Raw genomic sequence first — 25,356 nt, 5'->3', positions numbered from 1 at the left:
GGTATACTGTACATTACAACTAACAAGCAGTCATTTGCACATAGCATTTCGGTTACATCAGGGAAGACGCACCACACAATTCTTATTCTGTGACCTCACCACACCTTTGCCACCATTGTTAAAAAATACTGATTTACAGGTTTTTCAAAAGGATTCCCTCAATGACCTATATTACTGTAATTTATTTAAATACAAGCATGGGACCTACTATATGTGTTTTCCTAAAAAGTATTATTGTCATAATTTGGGTTCATATGCTTAAAATGTAAACCTTTACTTGCACGTTTATCTAAACCTCGTAGCTTGTCTCTAATACAGGTTGAGTATCCCATATCCAAATATTCCGAAATACGGAATATTCCGAAATACGGACTTTTTTGAGTGAGATAGTGAAACCTTTGTTTTTTGATGGCTCAATGTACACAAACTTTGTTTAATATACAAAGTTATTAAAACTATTGTATTAAATGACCTTCAGGCTGTGTGTATAAGGTGTATATGAAACATAAATGAATTGTGTGAATGTAGACACACTTTGTTCAATGCACAAAGTTACAAAAAACATTGGCTAAAATGACCTTCAGGCTGTGTGTATAAGGTGTATATGTAACAAAAATGCATTCTGTGCTTAGACTTAGGTCCCATCACCATGATATCTCATTATGGTATGCAATTATTCCAAAATACGGAAAAATCCGATATCTAAAATACCTCTGGTCCCAAGCATTTTGGATAAGGGATACTCAACCTGTAGCAGGATTTCGCACAAGGACTAAACAGTCAAGGCTTTTATGTTTTATTACATTACTACTAAACAGCAGCTCTATAACCTTTGTACAGAGCCGGACTTTTTGGTACCCTGTGATATAGATAGATAGATAGATAGATAGATAGATAGATAGATAGATAGATAGATAGATAGATAGATAGATATAGATAGATAGGATAGATCTAGAAAAGTCCAAACCATGGAGGTTCCACCTCTCAACCTACAGGATCTGCTGCTAACGTCTTGGTGGCCGATACGACAGGACACCTTTAGAAGTCTTAACGGGTCAGAGCTGTTTGGATGACACATGCGGTACCTACACAATACTAGGCAGGTGGTTTTAATGTTTTGGCTGATGTGTGTTTTTAACCATTGATTCTTTCACAATAAAGTACAATATTAAAACATAAAATATTCCGACAGCCGGTGTTTTTTCATAATATGGAAATAAAATGTAAAATGATTAAGTCCGCATAAGTAAGGCAAGCCTTTCTTGTGTGCATAAACTTTTGCAGAGTAAAAGCATAACATAAGATCTAGCTAAGGCTCTTTTAAAGCAGATGTTAGTAGTGAAGCTTTGTGTCAGTATTAGTCAGATCCAGCCTGGCAAGTAGTAATTCTTAGATAGATTTGTTAACAAAGTTAGTCTAACAGACAGTGTAAATCAATATCATCTCTTTTAGCCAGAGACACCCAATCCCCTTTAAAATCCAATATCCCTGTCAGTCACTTCCACCGCAATTAATGCAGGAGTAGTCTTTTAGTTGGAACAATTTAGCAGCATAATTGCACCGCTCCTTTAGACCAGTAGACACAACAGGTTTTAAAACAAAATTGCATGGATCCAATCTCAGCAATAAAAATCACCACCACCTTCCGTGCACCAAATACAAAGGATAGATATTTGCACGTTTCTCCGCATTGAGCCTCACCGGCTTCTTCGGAAGATTGATAGATAGATCATGCAGTCAGCTGTACACACTTTGGTCATCAAGACTGAGTAGCACATTGAAGGGCCCGATTCAGCATGGGTTGTAGAGGTAGACCTACAAACCCTTTACTCTAATATGAGAGGGGACGCACAGCACAGGGCAAGTCAACTCTGCATGCCGGGTCCTCAACTCTGCATGCCGGGTCCTGCCCCCCCCCCCCCCCGGGTCCTGCCCCCCCCCCCACGCAAACAAGACAGCGATGCTCTTGCATGTTTAGGGTTGCCTCCTGCCTACACAGCATAGTTGCAAAGGCAAACTATTACCAGCTATCTTTTTGATCAATGCGGCTACGTGTGATGTCACGCAGACGCAGCGACTCGACCCAGCAATGGTCCAGACACGCCTCAGTCGTCTGGTTAACGCACCTAAAATGGAGCATCAACGCCCACAAAACGTGCATCAATGCACCCCTCCTGCCCCCCCCCCCCCCCCCTCGAGGTCTTAGACTACGTTCTGAAGAGAACGCAGTTTAAGATCTAGCGCATGCGCTGATGTGCTGAAATCGCTCCATAGCAATTTCAGCAACGTTGCATGCCATGCTGATTCGCCCCCTGTATTTGCAACTTCATAAGGCCAAACAGGCGCAAGAATACTAATGTATTTGCAAAAAAAGGTACCAGCCAAACTTATAAAAGACAACACGAATGGTAAACTACTCAAAGTTTATATTAATATATAGTGTGGCTAATATTTAAATAGTGACTGTATTCATTATGAATATGAATTGACTGGTAGACATACCTACTTAAAAAAATATCTTTACAAAAAAGAAAAAAAAGTTTAGGATGCAACATCCACCGTGGATTACACAAATATACTGTATAGACAGCATTCCAGATAGTATTTTTCCAATATTTGTTACATATTCTATGAAACGATACAAACATTGATTTGGCTTGTATTATTTAAAAACAATTGTTCTGATAAACTGATTTTCATCCTGTATCATTCAAGCATTGCATCTCTATCTACATGCCTACACATTAAAAATGCATGCTTTAACATGTGTGTGCATCAAAGGCATCTGTGGCAATGATGTGTCTGGCTTACCTACAGTAGTAGTTTGTCTCCTATACTAGAAGAAAGGCTTGTGTAGTTTTGTATAGCATTATAACATTTCCAAGTGTGAAAATGACAAATTGTACAGCTGTAACTAGAACAGTACAGTATATACGTACACTACTGCAACTAGAAACAGGTATTAATCAGCAACATAAAAGCTTAAATGATGATTCTATGGGATAAATATTTTTGACATTTCCCTGACAGAGCAGTGAGCAACGGCCTGAACACGTACACGTGAGCTTAACATGAACAGTCGTTATAATGATAAATCAATGTAGAAGCCTTTTATCCTGCAGTATCAGAGTGCATAACCTCATTTCAAATGTTTCTCTTTCTGAATTACCCAGACATATTAGGTGGAATGGTTATGCAGGAAGTAGAAGCCATTTACACACAAAAATAGGTTTTATCTAAAAGCATTCTCTCTTTGCGATTTCATCATGTGCTGTTGATCACTTTAATGGAACTATTATCCCCCCATGTTCTTTTCCCTGATAAAAATGCAATAGAGAAAGTATTCTCACATTGAGCAGTAAATCTTAGCAGCAAACCAGACATCTTTATGCTGCCTCCAAAGGTAATAGGCCTACTTTCCAAATATAATGCCTAAAGCACACCACTGAGCTAAGGCTAAAGCACAGTCAGGAAAAATAAAAGTGAAATTAGTAAGAAGCTGGGAATAAACAAACTGATTTTCTAACTTGAACTTCAGAAATTCAAACTAGATAAGGATTTTATATATTAACGACTTTCTTTACATTCGCACACATATTCTGCAGCACCATACAGAGAGAATGTTGCCATTCGCATCAGTCCCTGCCCCAGTGGAACTCACAATCTATATGTCTATTACAGGTACACACACATGCAGAGACACCACAAAGTGTTTAGGGTGCAGGGGTGTCAAAACTATTTTATTTTGGCGCCCCTAAAATTGCTGAATGTTGTCCTGTCAGGGGCAGCTGGACTTAACCTACCTGAGAGAAATAGATATATCTCTATCTACAGTGGTCCGTAAAAGTTTGTGAACTGTTCAGAATTTTCTACATTTCTGCTGAAATTTGGCCTAAAACTACCTCAGATTTTCAGAAATCCTAAAAGTAGATAAAAGACAAGCAAATCAAACAAATGAGACAAAAAAAATTAAACATGCTCATTTTTAATTCGACAAAAATGATCCAATATCATATATCTGCCAGTGGCAAAAGTATTTGCTTTCAGTATCTGGTATGACCCCTTGTGCAGCAATAACTGCATCTAACGTTTCCGGTAATTGTTGATTAGTCCTGAATATCGGCTTGAAACAATTTTACCCCATTCCTCCGTACAAGACAGCTTCAACTTTGTTATGTTGGTGGGTTTCCTCCCATGAACTGCTAGCTTCAGATTCTTCCACAACATTTCAATTGGATTAAGGTCAGGACTTGGCCATTCCAAAACTTTCATGGTCTTCTACATCTTCACCTAAGGGGCAGCAGCCTGTGAACTCTGATTGGCCACTGCCCATCTAAGACTCCGGCGTCTCCATGTCTTCAGGAGCTCTTCTCGACTCCTCCTCCGCCGGACTGCCAGCCCCGTCTCACGCTGGCTAATATTAGCCAGCCCAAGGGGGCGGGATGATGACAAAGTGAACAGCGATTGGCTCACCATGACCATTTTCAAATTTAAAAAAGTGGTGCTCTGAGTGAGCCATTTATGACTTTCTGTGCCATTTCTGAAATTGGCAGCTCCACTAATCACAAGCGTTCCTCTCCCAGGATTCAGGAGAGGAACTCGATGGTGCCAGCACAGTCCCCACACCCGCACTACTGATGCTGCTGCTATAAAGTAATCACATAGGCACCTGCTCATGCTCCCCACTCCACTACCTCCTCCGCCTTCCTCCCTTCCATGATCCGGAAGCCCTATCCACAAATTATCAGCAAAACAGTCAGCCTATTGGCGGATTCTCGTTACATAAATGCTTGCTGAAACATTATGCTTGCAGCAAAAGGTTTTTACAATAAGGGTGCCAGCATAGCATAGAATGCACGTTAGAGTGAGGGAAAACTGCAACTTATCCACCGAACTCAACGTTTTATTAAAATTTGCATCTTAATGTGCTACATCTTAAGCACACCATTTGTGATTCAAGGGTCTAGTACCAGCCAATCAGCTCCTAAAACTTTCAGGTCTCAGGCTGGATTTAAAAAATGTCAGTTAGGAGCTGATTGGCTGGTACTTTATCTTCATCCACTTTATCTCCATCTAAGGCTTAGTAAATAGACCCCTCAGTGTTGTATGCAATGTTTAGTATGCAGAGGAACGATTTTTAGCCACTGTGAATGTGCTGCCATGGTCTTTGCTGCCAGACCATTAGACTACTCAGAACTTTGAAAATAGACTGTTGTGCCTCTATGTATGCAGTATCTACATACAAATTCACAGCTGCAAATGCATTTGTGTACACAGAACATTAGTAAATTAATGATTTAAAATGCAAAATTCAGGACAAAGTATGTAATATGGGTAAATAGACAAAGGAGGTAGTACAGAATCACCAACTTCACCTTTTTACCCAGATAAAGTCGCTTTTCATTATGAGTGACTGGCACAAGTCACCATTCTGCTTCGTCTGCTACTGTACTTAATTCCATCTCCTTTGCGATATCCTAAGTACAGTATTTAACACACTATTAGTGACAGCGCCTGATTCATAGTTGCACGCTAATTCAATCGCAGCTGAGATTCCGCTGGAACAGTGCAATAATACGCAAGTGGCTCAGTGCTTCAACGCCCATCGTCCGCTTTGCTCATCTCAGCAACCATGTACAAAGACGCAACGTGATTGCAGATCCTTCAATATAATCAACCCTATGGTCACAAAGAATGGCCACATGTACAGAGACGCTGGACTCATCTTTAAAGCGTATGGAATGGACATCTAAAATACCAATATGAAGTTAACAGCTTTAGCGTTCTCCTGCAAAACAGAAATATGTCATTTTGATAACACAGTGGTAGACGGAATGACTTGTATGAATTATTTACATTACAATTAGCCAATTAATTGGATGGTTGGACATATTTTCTTAAAGATGCATTTTACTGTGCTACAGTAATCTTAAGTACGCTATTACCCATTTCACAAAACACAAAAAACACCGGTATCGACCCGGTACCCCCCATCCCCGATGCCAGTTCCAGCACATTGCCTGGTCAGGAAGCCAGATCTTAGAGTCCAATGCATTGGAGATGTGAAAGGGGCTTATCAGTGACTTAGGGCCTGATTCAGATCACTGTCTCACCTGGTACCTTCATGGGCGGGATAAATAATCCTTGGAATTTATGACTCAAAATGGCTGTATCACCTTTGTATTATTTTCATGGCTTCTGTGTTTTCATTAAAGCTAAAACCCTGTAATTTGTCAATGATGCTGTAAATCAAATGAATTCCTTTTGGACAAAAACTCTACATAAATATAATTATTACATAAATGCATCTCCCAACCTAGCATTTACTGTTCCTGAAATAGTGAACATTGTGTAGCTAAACCCACCAATCAGCAATCTATATCTCTACTCCAATTATCCCCTGCCCTGATACAAGCCCCTCTCTGTCATACAACCACACAAGAAAGTTTGATAATTGGATGGATATGTTGGGTAAATCTCTTCTCTAAATGTCTTATTGAATCAGAGTTTGTTGAAAAATATTAATTTCTTAAAAGTAGCGGTAAAAAAAACGTATACATTATGTGCGGGATTCAATTATTTTCACCCCTTTCCACACACGTACTGTTTCTGCCCTCGGGGGCATGGTATCATTATTTCAGCTTGCTACCCTTAAAGTAGCAAGGCACCCGACCCTTTACCTAAACCTGATTACTACGAGTGCGATATGCACAGTAACGGGGATCATTTTAGACAGGAGATTGGGCGTGATATATCATTTGAATTCCACCCTATGTGTATAGTAGTAAACAGGAGAAGCACCACTACAAATAAATGAATGTAATTGCATATGTGGCAGTCACTATACACAAAGCTGGTTTAAGTTACTTTGTGACTGAAAAGCACTTAGTGTTTAGCAGCAGGTTTGTAAAATTATACTGTAAGTGCAATCAGATAATCTCATTAAAACACTACATAGTTGCAAACATACTGTTATAGCTACATGGTTATAACTACATTAGCAAAATGGGTCCATCCAAAAGCACTTTCCTCAATTTGTCCACAAGGCTCCCCTTGCTCTTTATAATTCAAGCAACAGGCATTCTCAGTAAGAATTTCACAGCATCAGAATCGGAACTTACAAAAGGAGAACAAAGAAGAACAAATGCCTACAATTATAGAATTCTATATCTCCTGCTCTCAATAGAATCACAAGTTTTCATGTCATATAGCACTGCATGAATCCCCTCCATGTAGTCACTGGGAATTATGTAAGTTAGACTGTAGTTAATCGAAGTTATGTATTTCTCCAGTATTGCAAACCTGTAAAAGACTGAAATAAAAAGAAACAAAAAAGTCGACTGTTTCCAGTCCAGACAGGTCATTTAGCCCAGGAACGTGGTTTCTGAATCGGTCAAGCTATGCCTAAAATGGCTAAACCAGTCTAAACTTCCTGCTTTGGGCCATCCAAGCTCCTGTTTAGACATCCAAAGTGCAGAGTTTCAAACACATTTTTCTTGCACCTCAGGAGGCTGAAAGAAAAAAATGTGTCCTCCGCGGCCGTTGAGCACCTGACCGGCAGAACATTGAATTGCTACTGTTGGATGCCCTCTAGTGGCAGGTGCGCAATAAACAATTAAAATGGCCCCTTTGTCTTCGGGAAACCTGACCTATTGAGGAGAGGGCCAAGAACTAATATTATATGGCCTTGTGTAACTTAAGCAATGTCGCAAAATACTGCTTTAAAAAAAGAGAGATTGGTCTTGATTAGGTGCATAGGCAGAGATGAGAGTAACAGTTTCAGAGCTTAAGGTGCATACTACCATTAGATAGAGACCCTCATGGTGGGCTACAGTTTTAATGAAGGTGAATGGGATGGAACCGCAAATAAGGATTGCAACCCCCACTTTTTACAGTTATCAGAAGCAAAAAAGATTTGGGCAAATTGCTCACCTTGGAGTGGAGAGTTAACCCCGGTAAAACGGGGTTCCTGTAGGTAAACACTGTATGTCTGCCTTTTCCCTCCTACAGGCCCCCAGAACCAGAGTACATTTTTTGGGGGTTAGTTAAGTCCATTTACATTAAAGGATAGAAGTTTTAGAGCCATAGAAGGGGTAAAACGAGGACATTATAATATAAGAATAGGATCAACGAAGTAGTAGAGAGCAAGTGGATAGAGGGAGAGGGGAAAAGGGGGCACGACAGAGGAAACAATGAAAAAATAGAAAATAACATTAAAATGGAATCAAACATCAGACTATGACCAGAACTGCAAGGTGTCACGTCAACATTAAGCATATGATGATTTAACTTATAAAGGATACAGCAGAAATAAGCACTAACGAGCTTGTCCTTGACTACTGAAAGACAAGAAGGTTGCAGGAAACTACTGAAGTACAAAGGGTGTGGTATGCATAAAGACGCTGGTGTCCTGGCATAATTATGCCGATGCGGGGGGAATAGTCCCTGTTGGTCGGCATCCCGACCATCGGGATTGGGAGGGGGCGGGATGTAGGGGGAGATATTGTGACCGGTGGTCACATACCAGTACAAAGAGGGTCACTGGATGCAAGACCAAAAACAATAAGGCAAGCCGTAATAGAAAAACATCACTGTGAATCACAGTACCTCTTCTTGCTGCGTGTCAACGGAGATCACTCTGGTTGAGGAGGCCTGGAGCTTTGAGGTTTCGGTGAGCCAAGGCACGGAGAGGCTGAAGAGGGAACCAGGGGGGGATATCTAGTTTGGACAGTAATTTTTGTCCTTCAGACAGGGTTTTTACTTGATGTGATGCATTATTGACAAAGACCTGCAGTAAGGAGGGAAATCCCCCATCTATGACGGATCTGGTGTTGTCGCAATATCTTCGTTATAGGTTGCAGAGCTCTACGTTTTTGGATTGCAGAGGGAGCTAAATCTTGGAGGATTTGAAGCTGCATGTCTTGAAATTAAGTAGTAGGAGAATCCTCTGTCGTCAGGATAATTTTTTCTTTCGCTCTGTAATAATGCAGGGCAACTAAGAGGACGTTGGCTTGGCTTTGCAACCTTTTAGCAAGAAGGAACCTCCATTGCTCAATACTATGTGGTACGGTACGGTGTAAGTGGAGGACATTTCACACGCCGCAATGCCATTAGTTGGTGCTTAGGCCTCCTTTAGATGTTAAAGTGGCAAAAATTCTGATTCAGAATTATAGCTTGCAGGGAAGAGGGCATGCTTTACAGTAGGCCTTAGTGTGACTTTAAGAATGCATTTTTTGCAAAAGCAAAGTAAGAAGGTAAATGCAGAGTGTAAAGAGAAAAAGGTATGAATGAATACAAAGTATCTAAGCTTCACGTACAAGGCACCTTGGTATGCAAAAATGCTACCTTAACATCCCAAAGGAGCAACTGTCTCATCTAGTCAACACTTTGTATTTCCAAAGCAGGTCAGGTTTATACATATTAATCATCACAAATCATGTAAGGCTCTAACCTGCATTTTGAATGTCTGGGAGAAAGAAAACTGCAAATATACATAGATTATAATTGAAAAGCAGGAAAATAACAGTAGGTACAGAGTGTACTTTAAATTTGCTTTTTTACGCTTCAGTAATGGAAATATACCCATAAGTATTCTCCCAGTGTATTTTTAACAAATTCTAAATCTATAAATTTTAAATTTGTCATAATAAACATAATAAGAAATTCACATTACTTCTGAAAAAGTTAGAATCCTTTCAATAGAAACTCTGACCCGAGAATCCAGAATACTTTGTTTCAGACAAGTTTTCTATGGCAGATCAAAACTACAAAGAAAAAGCGCTAGGCTAAATGTGTATCAGCTGTCCCAACTTCCAAATGATCTTTAAAATTAATCAATTTTCCCTGCCTCTATTTAGGACTGCAGCTGTCAAGTTAATGGGTTGTTGATACCCAATATCAGAAAAATCACAGAAAAAATAGAGAAAGCGCTGTCAGAAATATAGGTTTTTATTAAAATATAGTAAAACCACCATACAGATAACATAAAATTATTATAACACCTATTAATACAGTTTGCTTATATACCTTACTGCAGGGGTGGCCAAACAGTCGATCGCGATCGACTGGTCGATCGCGGACATGCGACCAGTCGATCGCGATCCGCCGCCCAGCCACCCGAAGCCGCGCCTCTCCTGCCTGCCGCTCTGCCTCCTCAGTCTGGTCTGCGGCAGGGACGGACGAGTGTATAGCTCAAATCAGGTGCCGGTTCGTTAGCCAATGAGAGCTCGCGGACCGGCGCCTCATTTGAGCCATACACGCTGCCGTCACCGCCGGAGATTAGACTGAGAAGCAGGGCGGCAGACAGGAGAAGCGCGCGCTGCGCTCTCCACTCCGGTGAGCTCTACTATGGGGGCATATCTGGCATTGTGGGCACATGGCTCAGTGGGGGCATATCTGGCAATGTGGGGCATATCTGGCACTGTGGGGTCATATGTGGCACTGAGGGCATATCTGGCTCTGCGGGGGCATATCTGGCACTGCGGGGGCATATCTGGCACTGCGGGGGCATATCTGGCACTGCGGGGGCATATCTGGCACTGCGGGGGCATATCTGTAATCTGGCGCTGTGGGGGCATATCTGTAATCTGGCGCTGTGGGGGCATATCTGGCACTGTGGGCACATGGCACTGTGGGGGCATATCTGTAGCTGGCACTGTGGGGGCATATCTGGCACTGTGGGGGCATATCCGGCACTGTGGGGGCATATCCGGCACTGTGGGGGCATATCTGTATCTGGCACTGTGGGGGCATATCTGGCACTGTGGGCACATGGCACTGTGGGGGCATATCTGTAATCTGGCACTGTGGGGGCACATGGCACTATGGGCACATGGCACTGTGGGGGCATATCTGGCACGGTGGGGGCATATCTGGCACAGTGGGGGCATATCTGGCACGGTGGGGGCATATCTGGCACGGTGGGGGCATATCTGGCACGGTGGGGGCATATCTGTAATCTGGCACATCTGAAATCTGGCACTGTGGGGGCATATCTGGCACTGTAGGCACATGGCACTGTGGGGGCATATCTGTATCTGGCACTGTGGGGGCATATCTGGCACTGTGGGCACATGGCACTGTGGGGGCATGTGTATCTGGCACTGTGGGGGCATATCTGGCACTGTGGGCACATGGCACTGTGGGGGCATATCTGTATCTGGCACTGTAGGGGCATATCTGGCACTGTGGGGGCATGTGTATCTGGCACTGTGGGGGCATATGTGTTTGAGGTTTTTACTCGTGGGGGCCAATGTGTTATTTCGTGTGAGGCAGTCATTACACTCTGCGCAGCAAGGCTATGTCCCTCTTTTTGTTATACCACGCCCACTCTTTGTTATACCACGCCCCTTTTTTGCGCGCACGTCTGCGGCGCGCGCTATTATTTCTCCTAGGTAGATCACAAAAGCTTTTTAGCTTTCAAAGTAGATCGCCGACTCCAAAAGTCTGGCCGCCTCTGCTTTACTGCAAATCTCCTGCTAAAATTAAATATTGCTCTGCACAACTGTCACAGTAGTTTCCCTGACACCTACAATTGCTTCTTAGTAAAACAATGTATCATATGCATACAATTTCCTCCACAACGCACATTTGTATATAATCAATAGCACACTGATATCAGCAGTAAACTAGGGGTTCTCTAATAGCTCCATCGCCCAATCATAGCTGAAGGGTTAGATTAGCACAGATAATCAAAACTGCTCAGATCCTCTCACTCAGGCAGCTTTTTGATGTAATAGATGGACAATGTCTCTGTTATTATATGCGCTGGAATTAGAGAGATTAAATCAATTGACTGACAGTCAAAAGTCTCCTTATGGTCACCGCTAATATCAGTTGTATGAACTAACAGTCGTCCCCGTTATATTAGAATTGATGCAAGTGGATAGTAGTCATTGAAAGTGTACTGGGATTCACAATTACTATGTGTCCACTGCGGCCATATCAGTTTTAAAGACTTTTGCTCACCAGTGCCGTTCTGCTGTTACACCTTCCGCCGAGCACCCGTTCTTATCCCGCTCAGCGGTTTTGCCGCTAGCACCGGCGCTGGGGATCTCCTGCTGGAGAAGATGATATGTCGGCTGTAGCTGGAGGTGATGGGTGATCTTCCGGCCAATGGTTGGATGGCTCCGCTAGCCGCCGGTAAACATACTTCTGAGGAAACGGCCACAGTCACAAGGCCGAGAAACGCGTTAAGTGTGACCCTTATCTACATGGATGCAATTATCCTGAAAGCAGCCTGCATTACTCCCAGTATCAGCAAAAGATCTGTGCAATCTAACAAGCTGCTGACTGTTTACTGGCGGCTAGCGGAGCCATCCAACCATTGGCCAGAAGATCACCCATCACCTCCAGCTACAAAAGTCTTTAAAACTGATATGGCCGCAGTGGACACATAGTAATTGTGAATCCCAGTACACTTTCAATGACTACTATCCACTTGCATCAATTCTAATATAACGGGGACGGCCGTTAGTTCATACAACTGATATTAGCGGTGACCATAAGGAGTCTTTTAAGACGGTCAGTCAATTGATTTAATCTCTCTAATTCCAGCGCATATAATAACAGAGACATTGTCCATCTATTACATCAAAACGCTGCCTGAGTGAGAGGATCTGAGCAGTTTTGATTATCTGTGCTAATCTAACCCTTCAGCTATGATTGGGCGATGGAGCTATTAGAGAACCCCTAGTTTACTGCTTATATCAGTGTGCTATTGATTATATACAAATGTGCGTTGTGGAGGAAATTGTATGCATATGATACATTGTTTTACTAAGAAGCAATTGTAGGTGTCAGGGAAACTACTGTGACAGTTGTGCAGAGCAATATTTAATTTTAGCAGGAGATTTGCAGTAAGGTATATAAGCAAACTGTATTAATAGGTGTTATAATAATTTTAAGTTATCTGTATGGTGGTTTTACTATATTTTAATAAAAGCCTATATTTCGGACAGCGCTTTCTCTATTTTTTCTGTGATTTTTCTATGGCAGATGTGTTTAAATACAACACTTTGAAAGCACAGGAAAGTACAGTAGATTTACATGTAGGTAAAACCACTGGTTTCAAAGGACACGAAGCATAATTCATGTATAAATGTTTTACAGGAAAGCAGTGGGTAAAAATAGGATTTTAATTACCTACCGGTAAATCCTTTTCCCATAGTCCGTAGAGGATACTGGGGATCCATTTAGTACCATGGGGTATAGACGGGTCCACTAGGAGCCATGGGCACTTTAAGAATTTGATAGTGTGGGCTGGCTCCTCCCTCTATTCCCCTCCTACCAGACTCAGTCTAAGAACCTGTGCCCGAGGAGACGGACATACTTTGAGAGAAGGATATAAAAGGATAGTGGTGAGATTCCGAACTAGCACACACAAACAAGAGGAAAGCCATGCTAACCAAACTTGGAACAGGAACAGCTGAACCAAACAACAATACTTAACCAAGTAACAATGCAGGAAGAACAAATCACTGGGCAGGCACCCAGTATCCTCTACGGACTACGAGAAAAGGATTTACTGGTAAGTAATTAAAATCCTATTTTCTCTTACGTCCTAGAGGATACTGGGAATCCATTTAGTACCATGGGGAAGTATCAAAGCTCCCAAACCGGGTGGGAGGGTGCTTAGGTTCCTGCAGAACTGATTGACCAAACTGAAGGTCCTCAGAGGCCAAAGTATCAAACTTGTAGAACTTTGCAAATGTGTTCGAACCTGACCAAGTAGCTGCTCGGCAGAGCTGTAAGGCTGAGACACTGCGAGCCTGATCCAGCACGCAATTGGCTGTTTTGAAGCAGGACACCCGATCTTATTGGTATCGTAGAGAACAAACAGCAAGTCCGACTTCCTGTGACTAGCTGTTCTCTTCACATACCTTCAAAGCCCTCACAACATCCAAAGACTTTGAAGTAACAGAGGTGTCGGTAACAACCAGAACCACAATAGGTTGGTTGATGTGAAACGCAGACACCACCTTTGGAAGAAATTGCTGAAGAGTCCTGAGTTCAGCTCTGTCCTCATGGAGAATTAAATAGGGGCACTTCTAAGACAACGCCCCCAGCTCCGATACACGTTTTGCAGAAGCCAAAGCCAACAGTGCGACGGTCTTCCACGTAAGATATTTAACGTCTACCTCCTGTAACTGTTCAAACCAGTCTGATTGGAAGAACTGCAGCACCAAAGTGAGATCCCAAGGTGTCATAGGAGGCACAAAGGGAGGTTGGATGTGCAGAACACCTTTCAAGAGCGTCTGGACCTAAGGGAGAGAAGCCAATTGTTTCTGAAAGAAAATGGACAAGGCTGAAATCTGGACTTTTATGGAGCCCAGATGTAGGCCCACATCCACACCAGACTGCAGAAAATGCAGGAAATATCCCAGATGAAATTCCACTGAAGAATATTTTCTGCTCACACACCAAGAGACGTATTTCTTCCAAATACGGTGGTAATGTTTAGACGCTACCCCCTTCCTGGCTTGGATCACAGTCAGGATGACCTTGTCAGGGATGCCTCTCCTGGCTAGAATCAGCTGTTAAACTTCCATGCCGTCAAACATAGCCATGGTAAGTCTTGATAGACGAACGGGCCCTGTTGCAGAAGATCCACGCGAAGAGGTAGAGGCCACGGATCTTCGAGCAGCTTCTCCAGAAGGTCCGCGTACCAGGCCTTTCTTGGTCAGTCTGGAGCAATGACAATTGCTTGAACCTTTTCCCTTCTTATTCTATTCAGAATTCTTGGGATCAGAGGAAGTGGAGGAAACGCATACACCATCTGATAGACCCATAGAGTCGTCAGAGTGTCTATCACCACTGCCTGTGGGTCTCTCGACCTTGAACAATACCGCTTGAGCTTCTTGTTGAGACGAGAGGCCATCATGTCGATTTGTGGACATCCCCATCGACGTGTCAAGCACCTGAACACCTCCGGGTGAAGATCCCACTTCCCCAGGTGCAGGTCGTGTCTGCTGAGGAAGTCTGCTTCATTCCCAGAATGAAGACCGCCGACAATGCCGCAGCGTGTTTTTCCTGCCCAGAGGAGAATTCTTGACACCTCTGACATTGCTGCTCCACTCTTCATTCCGCCCTGTCGGTTTATGTACGTCACTGCAGTCGCATTGTCCGAATGGACCTGAATGGCCCGATCCTAAATTAGAGATGAGGCCTGCAGAAGGGCGTTGTATATAGCCCTGAGTTCCAGAATGTTGATTGGAAGGCCGGCTTCCTGACTTGACCATCTTCCCTGAAACTGAGATCCACCCCCTGGGTGACTGTTCCCCAACCTCTGATGCCTGCAGAGGTTGGGGAACAGAATCCAATTCTAAATCCCGAACCGTCGGCCCTCGATTAGGTGAGAAGTCTGTCGCCACTATAGAATGGAGATCCTAGCCTTTGGTGACAGACTGATCCTCTGGTGCATGTGGAGATGTGAGCCGGACCATTTGTCCAACAGATCGAGCTGGAAGGGTGTTGCATGAAACCTTCCGTACTGAAGAGCCTCGTAAGAGGCCACCATTTTCCCCAGAAGGCAAATGCAAAGATGCACAGATATCCGAGTTGGCTTCAGGACATCCCGAACCATCGACTGGATTACCAATGCCTTTTCAACGGAAGAAAAACTTTCTGCGACTGTGTGTCCAGTATCATTTCCAGAAATGGGAGCCTCCAAGTGAGATTTTGGAAGATTTAGAATCCACCCGTGATCCAGGAGTAATTTGGTTGTGAGGCCAATGCTGTTCAACAACCTCTCCCTGGACGGCGCTTTTATCAGAAGATCGTCCAGGTATGAAATTATGTTTGCTCCCTGCTTGCGAAGGAGAAACATCATCTCTGCCATCACCTTGGTGAACACCCTCGGTGCCGTGGAGAGACCAAAAGGCAGGGCCTAGAACTGGTAGATAAGCCTGGTGAGGCGGACAGATCGGAATGTGAAGGTACGCATCCTTGATATCCAGAGACACTAGGAATTCCCCCTCCTCCAGACCTGAGATCACCATTCTCAGAGACTCCATCTTGAATTTGAACACTCGTAAGTACAAATTCAACGATTTTAGATTCAAAATTGGCCTTACCGAACCGTCCTGTTTCGGTACCACAAACAAGTTGGAATAATATCTTTTGTTTTGGAGATGAGGTGAAACTGGAACAATGACCCGAGTCTGTACCTCTTGTGAAACTGGTAAGCCTGATTTGAAGAATCTGTGAAGTCGGAGCTCCTGAAACTTTAGTCTGTAGCCCTGGGAAATAAGATCTATGACCCAGGGATCCTGGCATGATGTCGTCCAGATGTGACTGAAATTTTTAAGTTGGGCTCCTACACCTGCCAGTCTTCCAGGCATCGCGGTCAACCATCATGCAGAAGGCTTTGAGGAAGCAGAGCTGGAGCTCTGTTCCCGAGAACCGGCAGTTGCTGGTTTGCGTGGTTTACCTCTAGCGCCTCTGTTGGCTGTAGAAGAAGATCCTCTGGTTTTGCCCATAAACTTGGCCGTCCGAAAGGACTCTAGAGTAGGTCCTGAGGAGGTCTTCCTGGTTGGGGGAGCTGCAGAAGGAAGATATGTGGACTTACGCACAGTAGCTTTGGAGATCCATTTGTCCAGTTAATCCTCAAATAAGGCCTCTCCTGTGAAAGGTAGGCATTCCACGCCTTTCCTGGAGTCCACGTCCACAGTCCACTGGCGTAACCATAAGTCTCTACGTGCTGACACTGCCATAGCAGTGGTGCGTGCATTAAGCAAACCTACTTCTTTTATGGCTTCCACCATAAAGTTCGCAGAGTATTGTATACGTTGCAGGAGTAACAATCTCCCCCCTAGATAAGGAATCCAACCCTTCAATGAGGTTACCCGACCATTTAGCAATGGCTTTAGTAATCCATGCACATGCTATAATGGGTCTCTGAGCCACCCCAGCAGCTGTGTACAAGGAATTGAGTGTAGTCTCAATTTTACGATCAACCGTGTCTTTCAGGAAAGCTGCACCAGGGACAGGCAATACAATCTTCAGTGACACCCTGGACACATATGCATCCACTATGTGTGGACTTTCTAATTTTTTCCTATCCTCAGGAGGAAAAGGAAAAGATGAGAGTAACCTTTTAAGGATTTGACATTTCTTATCAGGATTAACCCACGGTTCTTCAAACAGGGTATTCAATTCCTTTGACACAGGAAAAGTGACTGAGGACTTCTTTTTTATATTAAAATAAGAATCCTCACACTCCTCTGTCACCTTATCAGGAATTTGTAGAACGTCTCTGATAGCATCTATAAGAGCCTCTATTCCCTGTGACAGAACAGCATCCCCCCTTCTGAATCCACCTCCCCCTCCTCCATGTCGGACCCCTCAGCGTCAGAGTCAGACTGCAGGATATGGGCCAGAGTTCGTTTTTGCTGCAAATGGCAGGGGACTGAGATATTGGAAATTATTCCTTTAATGGAATCCAGCCACGAAGGTTCAGCCCCGCTAACCTGTGAAGGTGCACTACACTGAGTACATAGTAGTGAGCTCCCTGGGCAAGAGGAACAATCTTTGCCTGACATTGTAAATGTGACAGCACAGACACACACAGGAAAAGGTTAAAAGAACAATTAACCCACAAAGAGCCTTTCCAGGGAGAGACAGAGATATTTTGGAGCCTGCACACAGCGCCCTTATTGCTAATGCAAGTTTAGCCAAGTCACAGACTAAGTATCCATATTGGGGACTTAGTACACTAATAATCGCTCCCCCCCCCCTGCTATGACCTCATGGTACAGCAGAGGTAATCTGTAGTCACACCAGAGGAGCTGCACGTCCCTGTCAGTCAGCGTCTGTGTCCACTGCAGAGGGAAAATGGCACTGGTGAGCTGCTGGATCCGCTCATAGTGAAGCCCCGCCCCCTCAATGGCGCATGGTCTTCTCGCTTTTTTTTCTACTGGCTGAGGTAATTTTGTGCTTAGAATGGAGACGGATCCGTTTTAAGGCTTTGTTTGCCAGTGTGGGTACTCTGTACAGTGTACTGAGACGCAGTTGTGTACTGAGTCTGGAGACGCAATCCACCCCAGTTAGAAGCCGTGCGTCTTCGTACCCTCATGTCGCCATAATGGCCGGCGACCCGCTAACCGGGACGCCGGCTTAGTACTCACCACTCTTATTTCTTCTGGCTGTTAGGGGTGGCGGCGTGCTGCGGGAATGTACACCCGCCGTGGTGGGCTTTGCGCACAGTTCCCTCAGGAGCTAGTGTTTTGTCAGCGGGGAACAGGACCATTAACCATTCAAGAGGTTGTCCCCCACCCCCAAGTCCCATGAAGCAGGAAGGCTGGTACCATCCAGTCCTGCCTGAAAATAACAAACAGTAAAAATAAATGCAGAAAACGCTTCAGGAGCTTTCATAAGCGTGGCCAGCTCCTCCGGGCACATTTTCTAAACTGAGTCTCGTAGGAAGGGCATAGAGGGAGGAGCCAGCACACACTATCAAATTCTTAAAGTGCCCATGGCTCCTAGTGGACCCATCTATACCCCATGGTACTAAATGGATCCCTAGTATCCTCTAGGACGTAAGAGAAAGCCAGAAATCATAGTACATGCATTGAAAAAGACGGAAACCATAGTAAATACATACAAAAATAGGCCTAGTATTCCGGAGCTTGGTAGATCTGTCAGCATTGCATCCTCCTATAGAAACGTATGGGGATGCTGCTGCCGCCAATCGCAGAAAATATTGGAGATATATCCTTCACACACTGGGGTAATTCCCAATTTTTATGGGTATCCCCTAAACATGGGTTTAAACTTAACATGGTTTCTGGCATTTTCAATGCATTCACAATTGGTTTCCAGCTTTTTCAATGCATTTACTATGATTTCCAGCTTTTTCAATGCATTTACCATGTTTCCGGCTTTGACCCTCTTCCCAGAAATGTCTGTGTTCACAGTTTTACCGTAGAAATACATTTAATTTCACTAATTGTCAATGAGGATTTCTTTTCAATGTCCTGAGAGGCAGCAAGAGCGGTATTACTACACATGAGCTGGCAAACCCCATATTGGCTCCATATACGAAGCTTGAGCAATGAACTAGTCTGTGTCTGGTTTAATAAACCAGTCACATCTGACAATCTCGTCCCACATACCTCCCCTGTTGTAAACAGTTTATTTTATGTGCAACAACCTGGGCATTAGGCATCAATTAAACTATAACAACCTCTAACACAAAATAAACAACGTCTTGTCATACACTGAAAAACAAAAATAACATTTAAAAAATAATTTCTCAAAAAAAAAAATATATCTCTGCCCAAGCAATAAGGAGCTGACATTTTCAGAGAGTCTTCAGTTCCTCCCAAAACCGATCCCAAATCACCCACAGAGAACTCACTAAAAGAACTGTGCTGGAAACTTTAGAATAAGAAAAACCCCACATCCAGCCAATAAAATCTCGTCTAGCAGACAATAAATAGATTGCATTTATTTCAAAAAGCAAGCAAAGGAGGCTTGTTCGTTAAGACCTTTAGGGTGTATCACATCTAGTCTAGCTATCCACCTGGCCTCAAGGAGGAGGTGATCGTGCCACTAGATTGCTGAAACTTTTTTTGAAATAAATGCAATCTTTTTATTGGTTAGAGTAATGTTTTATTGTAAGGAACATGTTTGTTACTGATGTAACTAAATGTTAATGGATACACTGTTCTTATTTATGTCTATTTTCATATGAACATTGTTCTGATTATGCTACATTTTCAGTTCTGTTTAGCTCCTGTGCTGTGAGAATGCAGATGGCTGGCTACTGCAGCAGACTGTGTTAAAAATCTTTTAATTAACCTGCCAGGTGTGGGACACCTGAAGGGGAGGTGGGGAATGCACTTAATGGTGGTGTATAAAGGTATATGTTGTTTGGTTCTGTGTTAATAAAGCCTGACGAAAGTGGCATAGACAACTGAAACGTTGCTGTTTATCAGACTGGAATTGTGAAGTGTCATCATTTATCAGTGTGTGTGTGTGTGTGTGTGTGTGTGTGTGTGTGTGTGTGTGTGTGTGTATATATATATATATATATATATATATAGATCTATATATATATATATATATATATATATAGATATATATATAGATATAGATTTGTATACAGGTTGAGTCTCCCTTATCCAAAATGCTTGGGACCGGAAGTATTTTGGATATCGGATTTTCCGTATTTTGGAATAATTGCATACCATAATGAGATATCATGGTGATGGGACCTAAATCTAAGCACAGAATGCATTTATGTTACATATACACCTTATACACACAGCCTGAAGGTCATTTTAGCCAATATTTTTTATAACTTTGGGCATTAAGCAAAGTGTGTGTACATTCACACAATTCATTTATGTTTCATATACACCTTATACACACAGCCTGAAGATCATTTAATACAATATTTTTAATAACTTTGTGTATTAAACAAAGTTTGTGTACATTGAGCCATCAAAAAACAAAGGTTTCACTATTTCACTCTCACTCAAAAAAGTCCGTATTTCGGAATATTCCGTATTTCGGAATATTTGGATATGGGATACTCAACCTGTATCTATATATCGCGCTCTCTCAATAGTGAGGTTGGCGCCTCTGAGTTAAGGTCAATGCCCAGCAATTAGTCCCACCCACATAGTGGTATTACACAAAAGTGGGGTAAAATATTAATATGGAGACTAATAATTAATATGTTTCTCTATAACAATTTATTAAAATCCATAAAAGATAAGATCAGTGTCCATAATCATACAGTAGTTTCTAAGGTGAACTTCTTCCAATGTTGACACACTTTGAAGGTCACCATGAAAATCAATGTACAGATGTTTCTTTACAAGCTCCTCGTCTTGTTATTTTAAAGACGGAGGTCACATCAGAATGAAATAGAATAACGCAACACGTTTCGTCTCATACCAAGACTTCATCAGGGGTACATATGATGGACGCTGCCGTGAGCCTCCAGTTAAGCAGCTGCAGCTGCTGCTCACCCAGTCTCCTCCCCCGTCTCCTCCTCTCGTCTCCTCCTCTCTTCTGCCCCGTCTCCTCCTCTGCTGCTCCCCCCATCGCCGCAGACATATTCTCCACCACCCCCCATCCCCACCCCCCGGCGCCGCACACGGACAGGACATCGGGAACAGCCAAATCCGACAGTCGGATTTCGCCGCTCTTTGAATAGGGGTTGTCTGGTCCATTCAGACAACTGCATGTTGGAATGGACCAGACTCTTATTGAATATACCCCATAGTGGTCGAAGTGGGGACATGAAAATTTAAAGGGTATAGTGTCCACTCCAGGGTGTACTGTTGCACACGCCAAAGAAAGTGTGTGCCGCAAAAGGGGCGTTGCCAATCACAAGGGGCATGTCCTTATGAGGCACTAGATGAGAGGGAGGACTGGGTGAAAGGGGGGATGCAGGGTGGGAGGACGACATATTGGGGAGAAGGACAGAGGAAGGGGGGATGCTGGGTGGGAGAGGGACATATTGAGAACTGGATGGGAGAGGGTTGCAGGGTGGGAGAGGGGCACCAGGTGAGAGGAGGGATGCAGGGTGGGAGGAGGATATATTGGGGAGAGGGACAGAGGAAGAGGGGGTGGGAGAGAACACAGGGTGAGGGGATGTAGGGGGAGAGGGGGGTGCAGGGTGGAAAAGGACGCAGGGGGAAAGGGAGGTGCAGGGTGGGAGAGGGACATATTGTGAACGTAATTTAATATTAAAGCCTACCAGTCTGTGGCAGCAGGTACAGGGGCTCGGCGGCAACAGTGACTAGAGCCGGAGCATGTGGACGCCTGAGCCCCATCAAGAGTCGGGCGCACCCCACCTGGGCGCCAGGCAGAGACGGGAGCAGCATCCTGTAAGTGCAGCAGGCTGGCCACTTCCGCCGCCTCATGCTGCACTCTTTTTCATTCAATAAAAAAAAAAAAAATTCCAGATCAGTGGAAACGAAGTGCCGGTATGCCATACTGTTGCATACCGACCCACTTCGACTAGTGTGTGTGTGCGCGCGCGCGTGTGTGCGTATGTATGTATGTATGTATGTATGTATGTATGTATGTATGTATATATATGTATATGTATATGTATATATATATATATATATATATATATATATATATATATATATATATATATATATATATATATATATATATATATATATATTAGCTGAGCCAAGCAGTTTCCTGTGTGCACCTATAGTCTATAGGTGCACTCAGTAAACTATTGAATGCTTGGCTCAGCTACTATTATAATATATAATATCATAAGGAAATAACCCTTCTTTTCTTTTCTCCCGCCCCCCCCCTCCCCTCCCCTCCCACCACCCTCCAAACCCCCTCCCACCTGGCTGGCATGAGTCCCTCTCTTACCCTGCCCAGCAGCACAGTGCGGTCATTGAAGTCTGTCTTACTCTGAATCAGGCAGAAAGGCTTAGTCCACAATTGTCCTCTGTCCTGATCCAGCAGCTGCTCCAGAGACCTAGGCTCCCGGCGTCTGTCAGCAATGGCAGGGCAGGGCACACACGTGGAGTGGAGAGACTGAGAGCGTGGGTGGGTGGACAGCGTAGTGCGCACGGGGAGGAAGGGCGCGCGGTGTGACATCGGCGCATGGCAGCAGGTGGGCTGTGCAGCCATCCACCTACCCACAAGTCCGAGTCTGACTGGCGCAGCGGGAGTGGGTGTAACAGCCCAGGCAGCGATGCGCAGCAGGTGATCCGATCATCTCTGTCTGTGTGCTGCTGTAGTAGTATTGCTACAACAGCAGCACACACAGTGAAGATGGGATCACAAGCATGATGTGCGGGGGGTGCCGGATATTAGGGGGTGCCTGTGCGCACCAGGCATCCCCCATGCGCACGCCTATGATCGCAGACCAGACTTTTCTATTAAAAAATTTGGGAATTTTGGGTAAATAATAATAATAACAATAATAATACAATACAGGTTGAGTATCCCATATCCAAAATGCTTGGGACCATTAGTATTTTTAAGATCGGATTATTCCATATTTTGGAATATTTGAATAACATACTGAGTTATCTAGGAGATGGGACCCAAGTCTAAACACGTAATGCATTTACGTTTCAGACACAAAATTATACAGAAAGCCTGAAGGTAATTTTATACAATACTTTTTATAATTTATTGCTTGAAGTTTATGTACATTGATCCACCAGAAAGCAAAGATTTTAGTATCTCATTTGTACACAATAAATTCCGTATTTCAGAATTTTGTATATGGAATACTCCAACCTGTAATTATTATTATTAACTCTTATTATTATTATTATTATTATTGTTATAATTATATTATAATTATTATTACAACTTTTCTCAAATACAGTATATAGTATGAGTTTTTTCCCCTAATTCCAACCTTGCAGAATCATTTAATATCACTCCCAAAATGGCTAGCACGCATGCACAGTAGGCAATAAGTCTCCTGACCATCGCTGGCGACAGGTTTCCGGAGACCTGCGCATGCGCAATAGACAATGCTGGAGCCTATGGCACTGTGGAGAGGATTTGGCACACCCACAGTCTGCAACACAAGCCCCCTCCTCTCTTAAAACGCCCCTAGCCCTGTTCCCTCACCATGGACCAGCGATTCTTATTTTCTTCAGGTTCCCCCATTAGAAATACTCTATTAGCGTAACGAACATATCAAAATCGGTAGAGAATGCCCTTTAGAAAAAGAAGAAAAAAAAACACTGGAGAAATGTAATACACAGAATTATTTTCAAAATGTTGATTTTGACCGATAACTCTTTTTTACATTTCCCCCTATAGGTCTATTATAATAATGTTAATAGAGCAGGAAAATGGAATTAGTCCTACTCTGGTTAAAAGATAGATTAATGCACATGTAGTCTAATTAAGTTGCATTATTCTTGTTTTCACAATGTCACTTTAAAACATGTCACTGGACAAAAAAGTAATACTACTACATTCTATTAGAGTTTAATAACATACTACCAAGAATATAACAATGTATATAAATCAAGAATATAACAATGATTCATATTTATAACACAAATACTGCCTGTTTGTTTTGCATGTTAAAATGTAGAGAAATTATTTTTAAAACTCAAACAAATACATAAAAAAAAAAAACACAGAAGATACTTACACTTATAGTGGTTGCAGCATTTTTGTCATAATATTTCTTCCTTTCATATTTATCCCTGATGAAGAACTCCACTGATCTGGTCCATAAATTAAGGAAAAGCAAGTACAGTATGTCATGCAGCATATTTCTTTAGGAGGTAGAACTAGAACTCACTACATAATACAACATCAGGAAGTAACAAGAGGGAGAAAAATGAAGCCAGGGGAGTAGATCTAGTGGAGTAACTATAGACAGCGGAGTAGAAATAGTATAAAAGGTGCAATTACAGTAGATCTGCAGGATGGGCAAGGCTATAGTAGTCTTGAATGAGGTCAACCGTACCAAGGTGCACTGTGTAATCAACAATTCCTGGAAGTCCAGAAGAAATATTATAAAACCAAATTCCATAATGATGGCTTAGCAAAATATAGTTTTAACGGTCATAATAAAAAATGTGGGAAGAGATTAAATCCCATTAACCAGAAACCCGTTTCCTTAGCGTTATATATACCAGCCAGCTAATTATTAAATTAAATAGCTAATACATGGATTATCTACCAGGCTAGAAAGCACCAAGTTACACCTTCAAATCCAGCATCGGTTGAACTTTATCATTTCTGTCTTTGCCATCGCGGGCTATACTAGAACAACTAGTTGAACTTAGTGGGCAAAACTTTGGAACCTTTCACTTTGGCAATTTTGAAATGGAAAAAATGTTTGCTGATCACTCTTAATGGTAAAAAAATATGCAGTTAGGGTCTCCGTTTGAGCCTGGGTTGTTTTACAAACTATTTTCACAGCATACTGGGGAAGTATTAAAATAGTAATTTCAATGCAGTTATTTTTGGAGTAGAAAAAAGTGGAGCCTGATCTTACAGAGTGGTAGTTCTAACTGATAAGAACTCCTCAGTCATAAAACTATGAAATAATTTAGGTCTTAATCTGAGTTCCAAACAGGACACATCACTTTTACACCAGAAACAGTTCTAACCCGGGTCAGACCCTGTTTACACTGCACCCTGGATCAGAGTTATTCCAAGGTCACCCCTGTTTATACCCCTTTCAAATCGCAAAAATAACCCGGTATCGACCCGGCATATTGCCAGGTCGACACGGGTCAGTGCTCGATGTGAAAGAAGCCGTGGAGAATTCCCAGGTCGCCTGACCCGGTAATTAAACCCGGGTAATAAGAAGGGTTATTCCCAGGTTGAATACTGGGTCAGTGGCAGTGTAAACGGGTTCCCGGGTCGATGCAACCCAGG

The 25,356-nt window shown here is 43.0% G+C and overlaps 1 protein-coding gene across 2 annotated transcripts in view; it reads right to left on the bottom strand.

The window, feature by feature from the left end:
- The window catches only part of SMAP1 (small ArfGAP 1), a 568,890-nt gene that overhangs the window by 267,344 nt on the left and 276,190 nt on the right, over positions 1-25,356 (bottom strand). For both annotated transcript variants that reach the window (XM_063916783.1, XM_063916784.1), the window contains exon 4: positions 24,116-24,191. In XM_063916783.1, coding sequence (XP_063772853.1) covers positions 24,116-24,191 — 76 coding nt within the window. The remainder of the gene's footprint in view (positions 1-24,115; positions 24,192-25,356) is intronic.

Source organism: Pseudophryne corroboree, chromosome 4 (genome assembly GCF_028390025.1).
Source record: "Pseudophryne corroboree isolate aPseCor3 chromosome 4, aPseCor3.hap2, whole genome shotgun sequence".
Lineage (NCBI taxonomy): Eukaryota > Metazoa > Chordata > Amphibia > Anura > Myobatrachidae > Pseudophryne > Pseudophryne corroboree.
The sequence above is the reverse complement of the archived record's forward strand: the minus strand, read 5'-3'. Positions and strand labels throughout refer to the sequence as shown.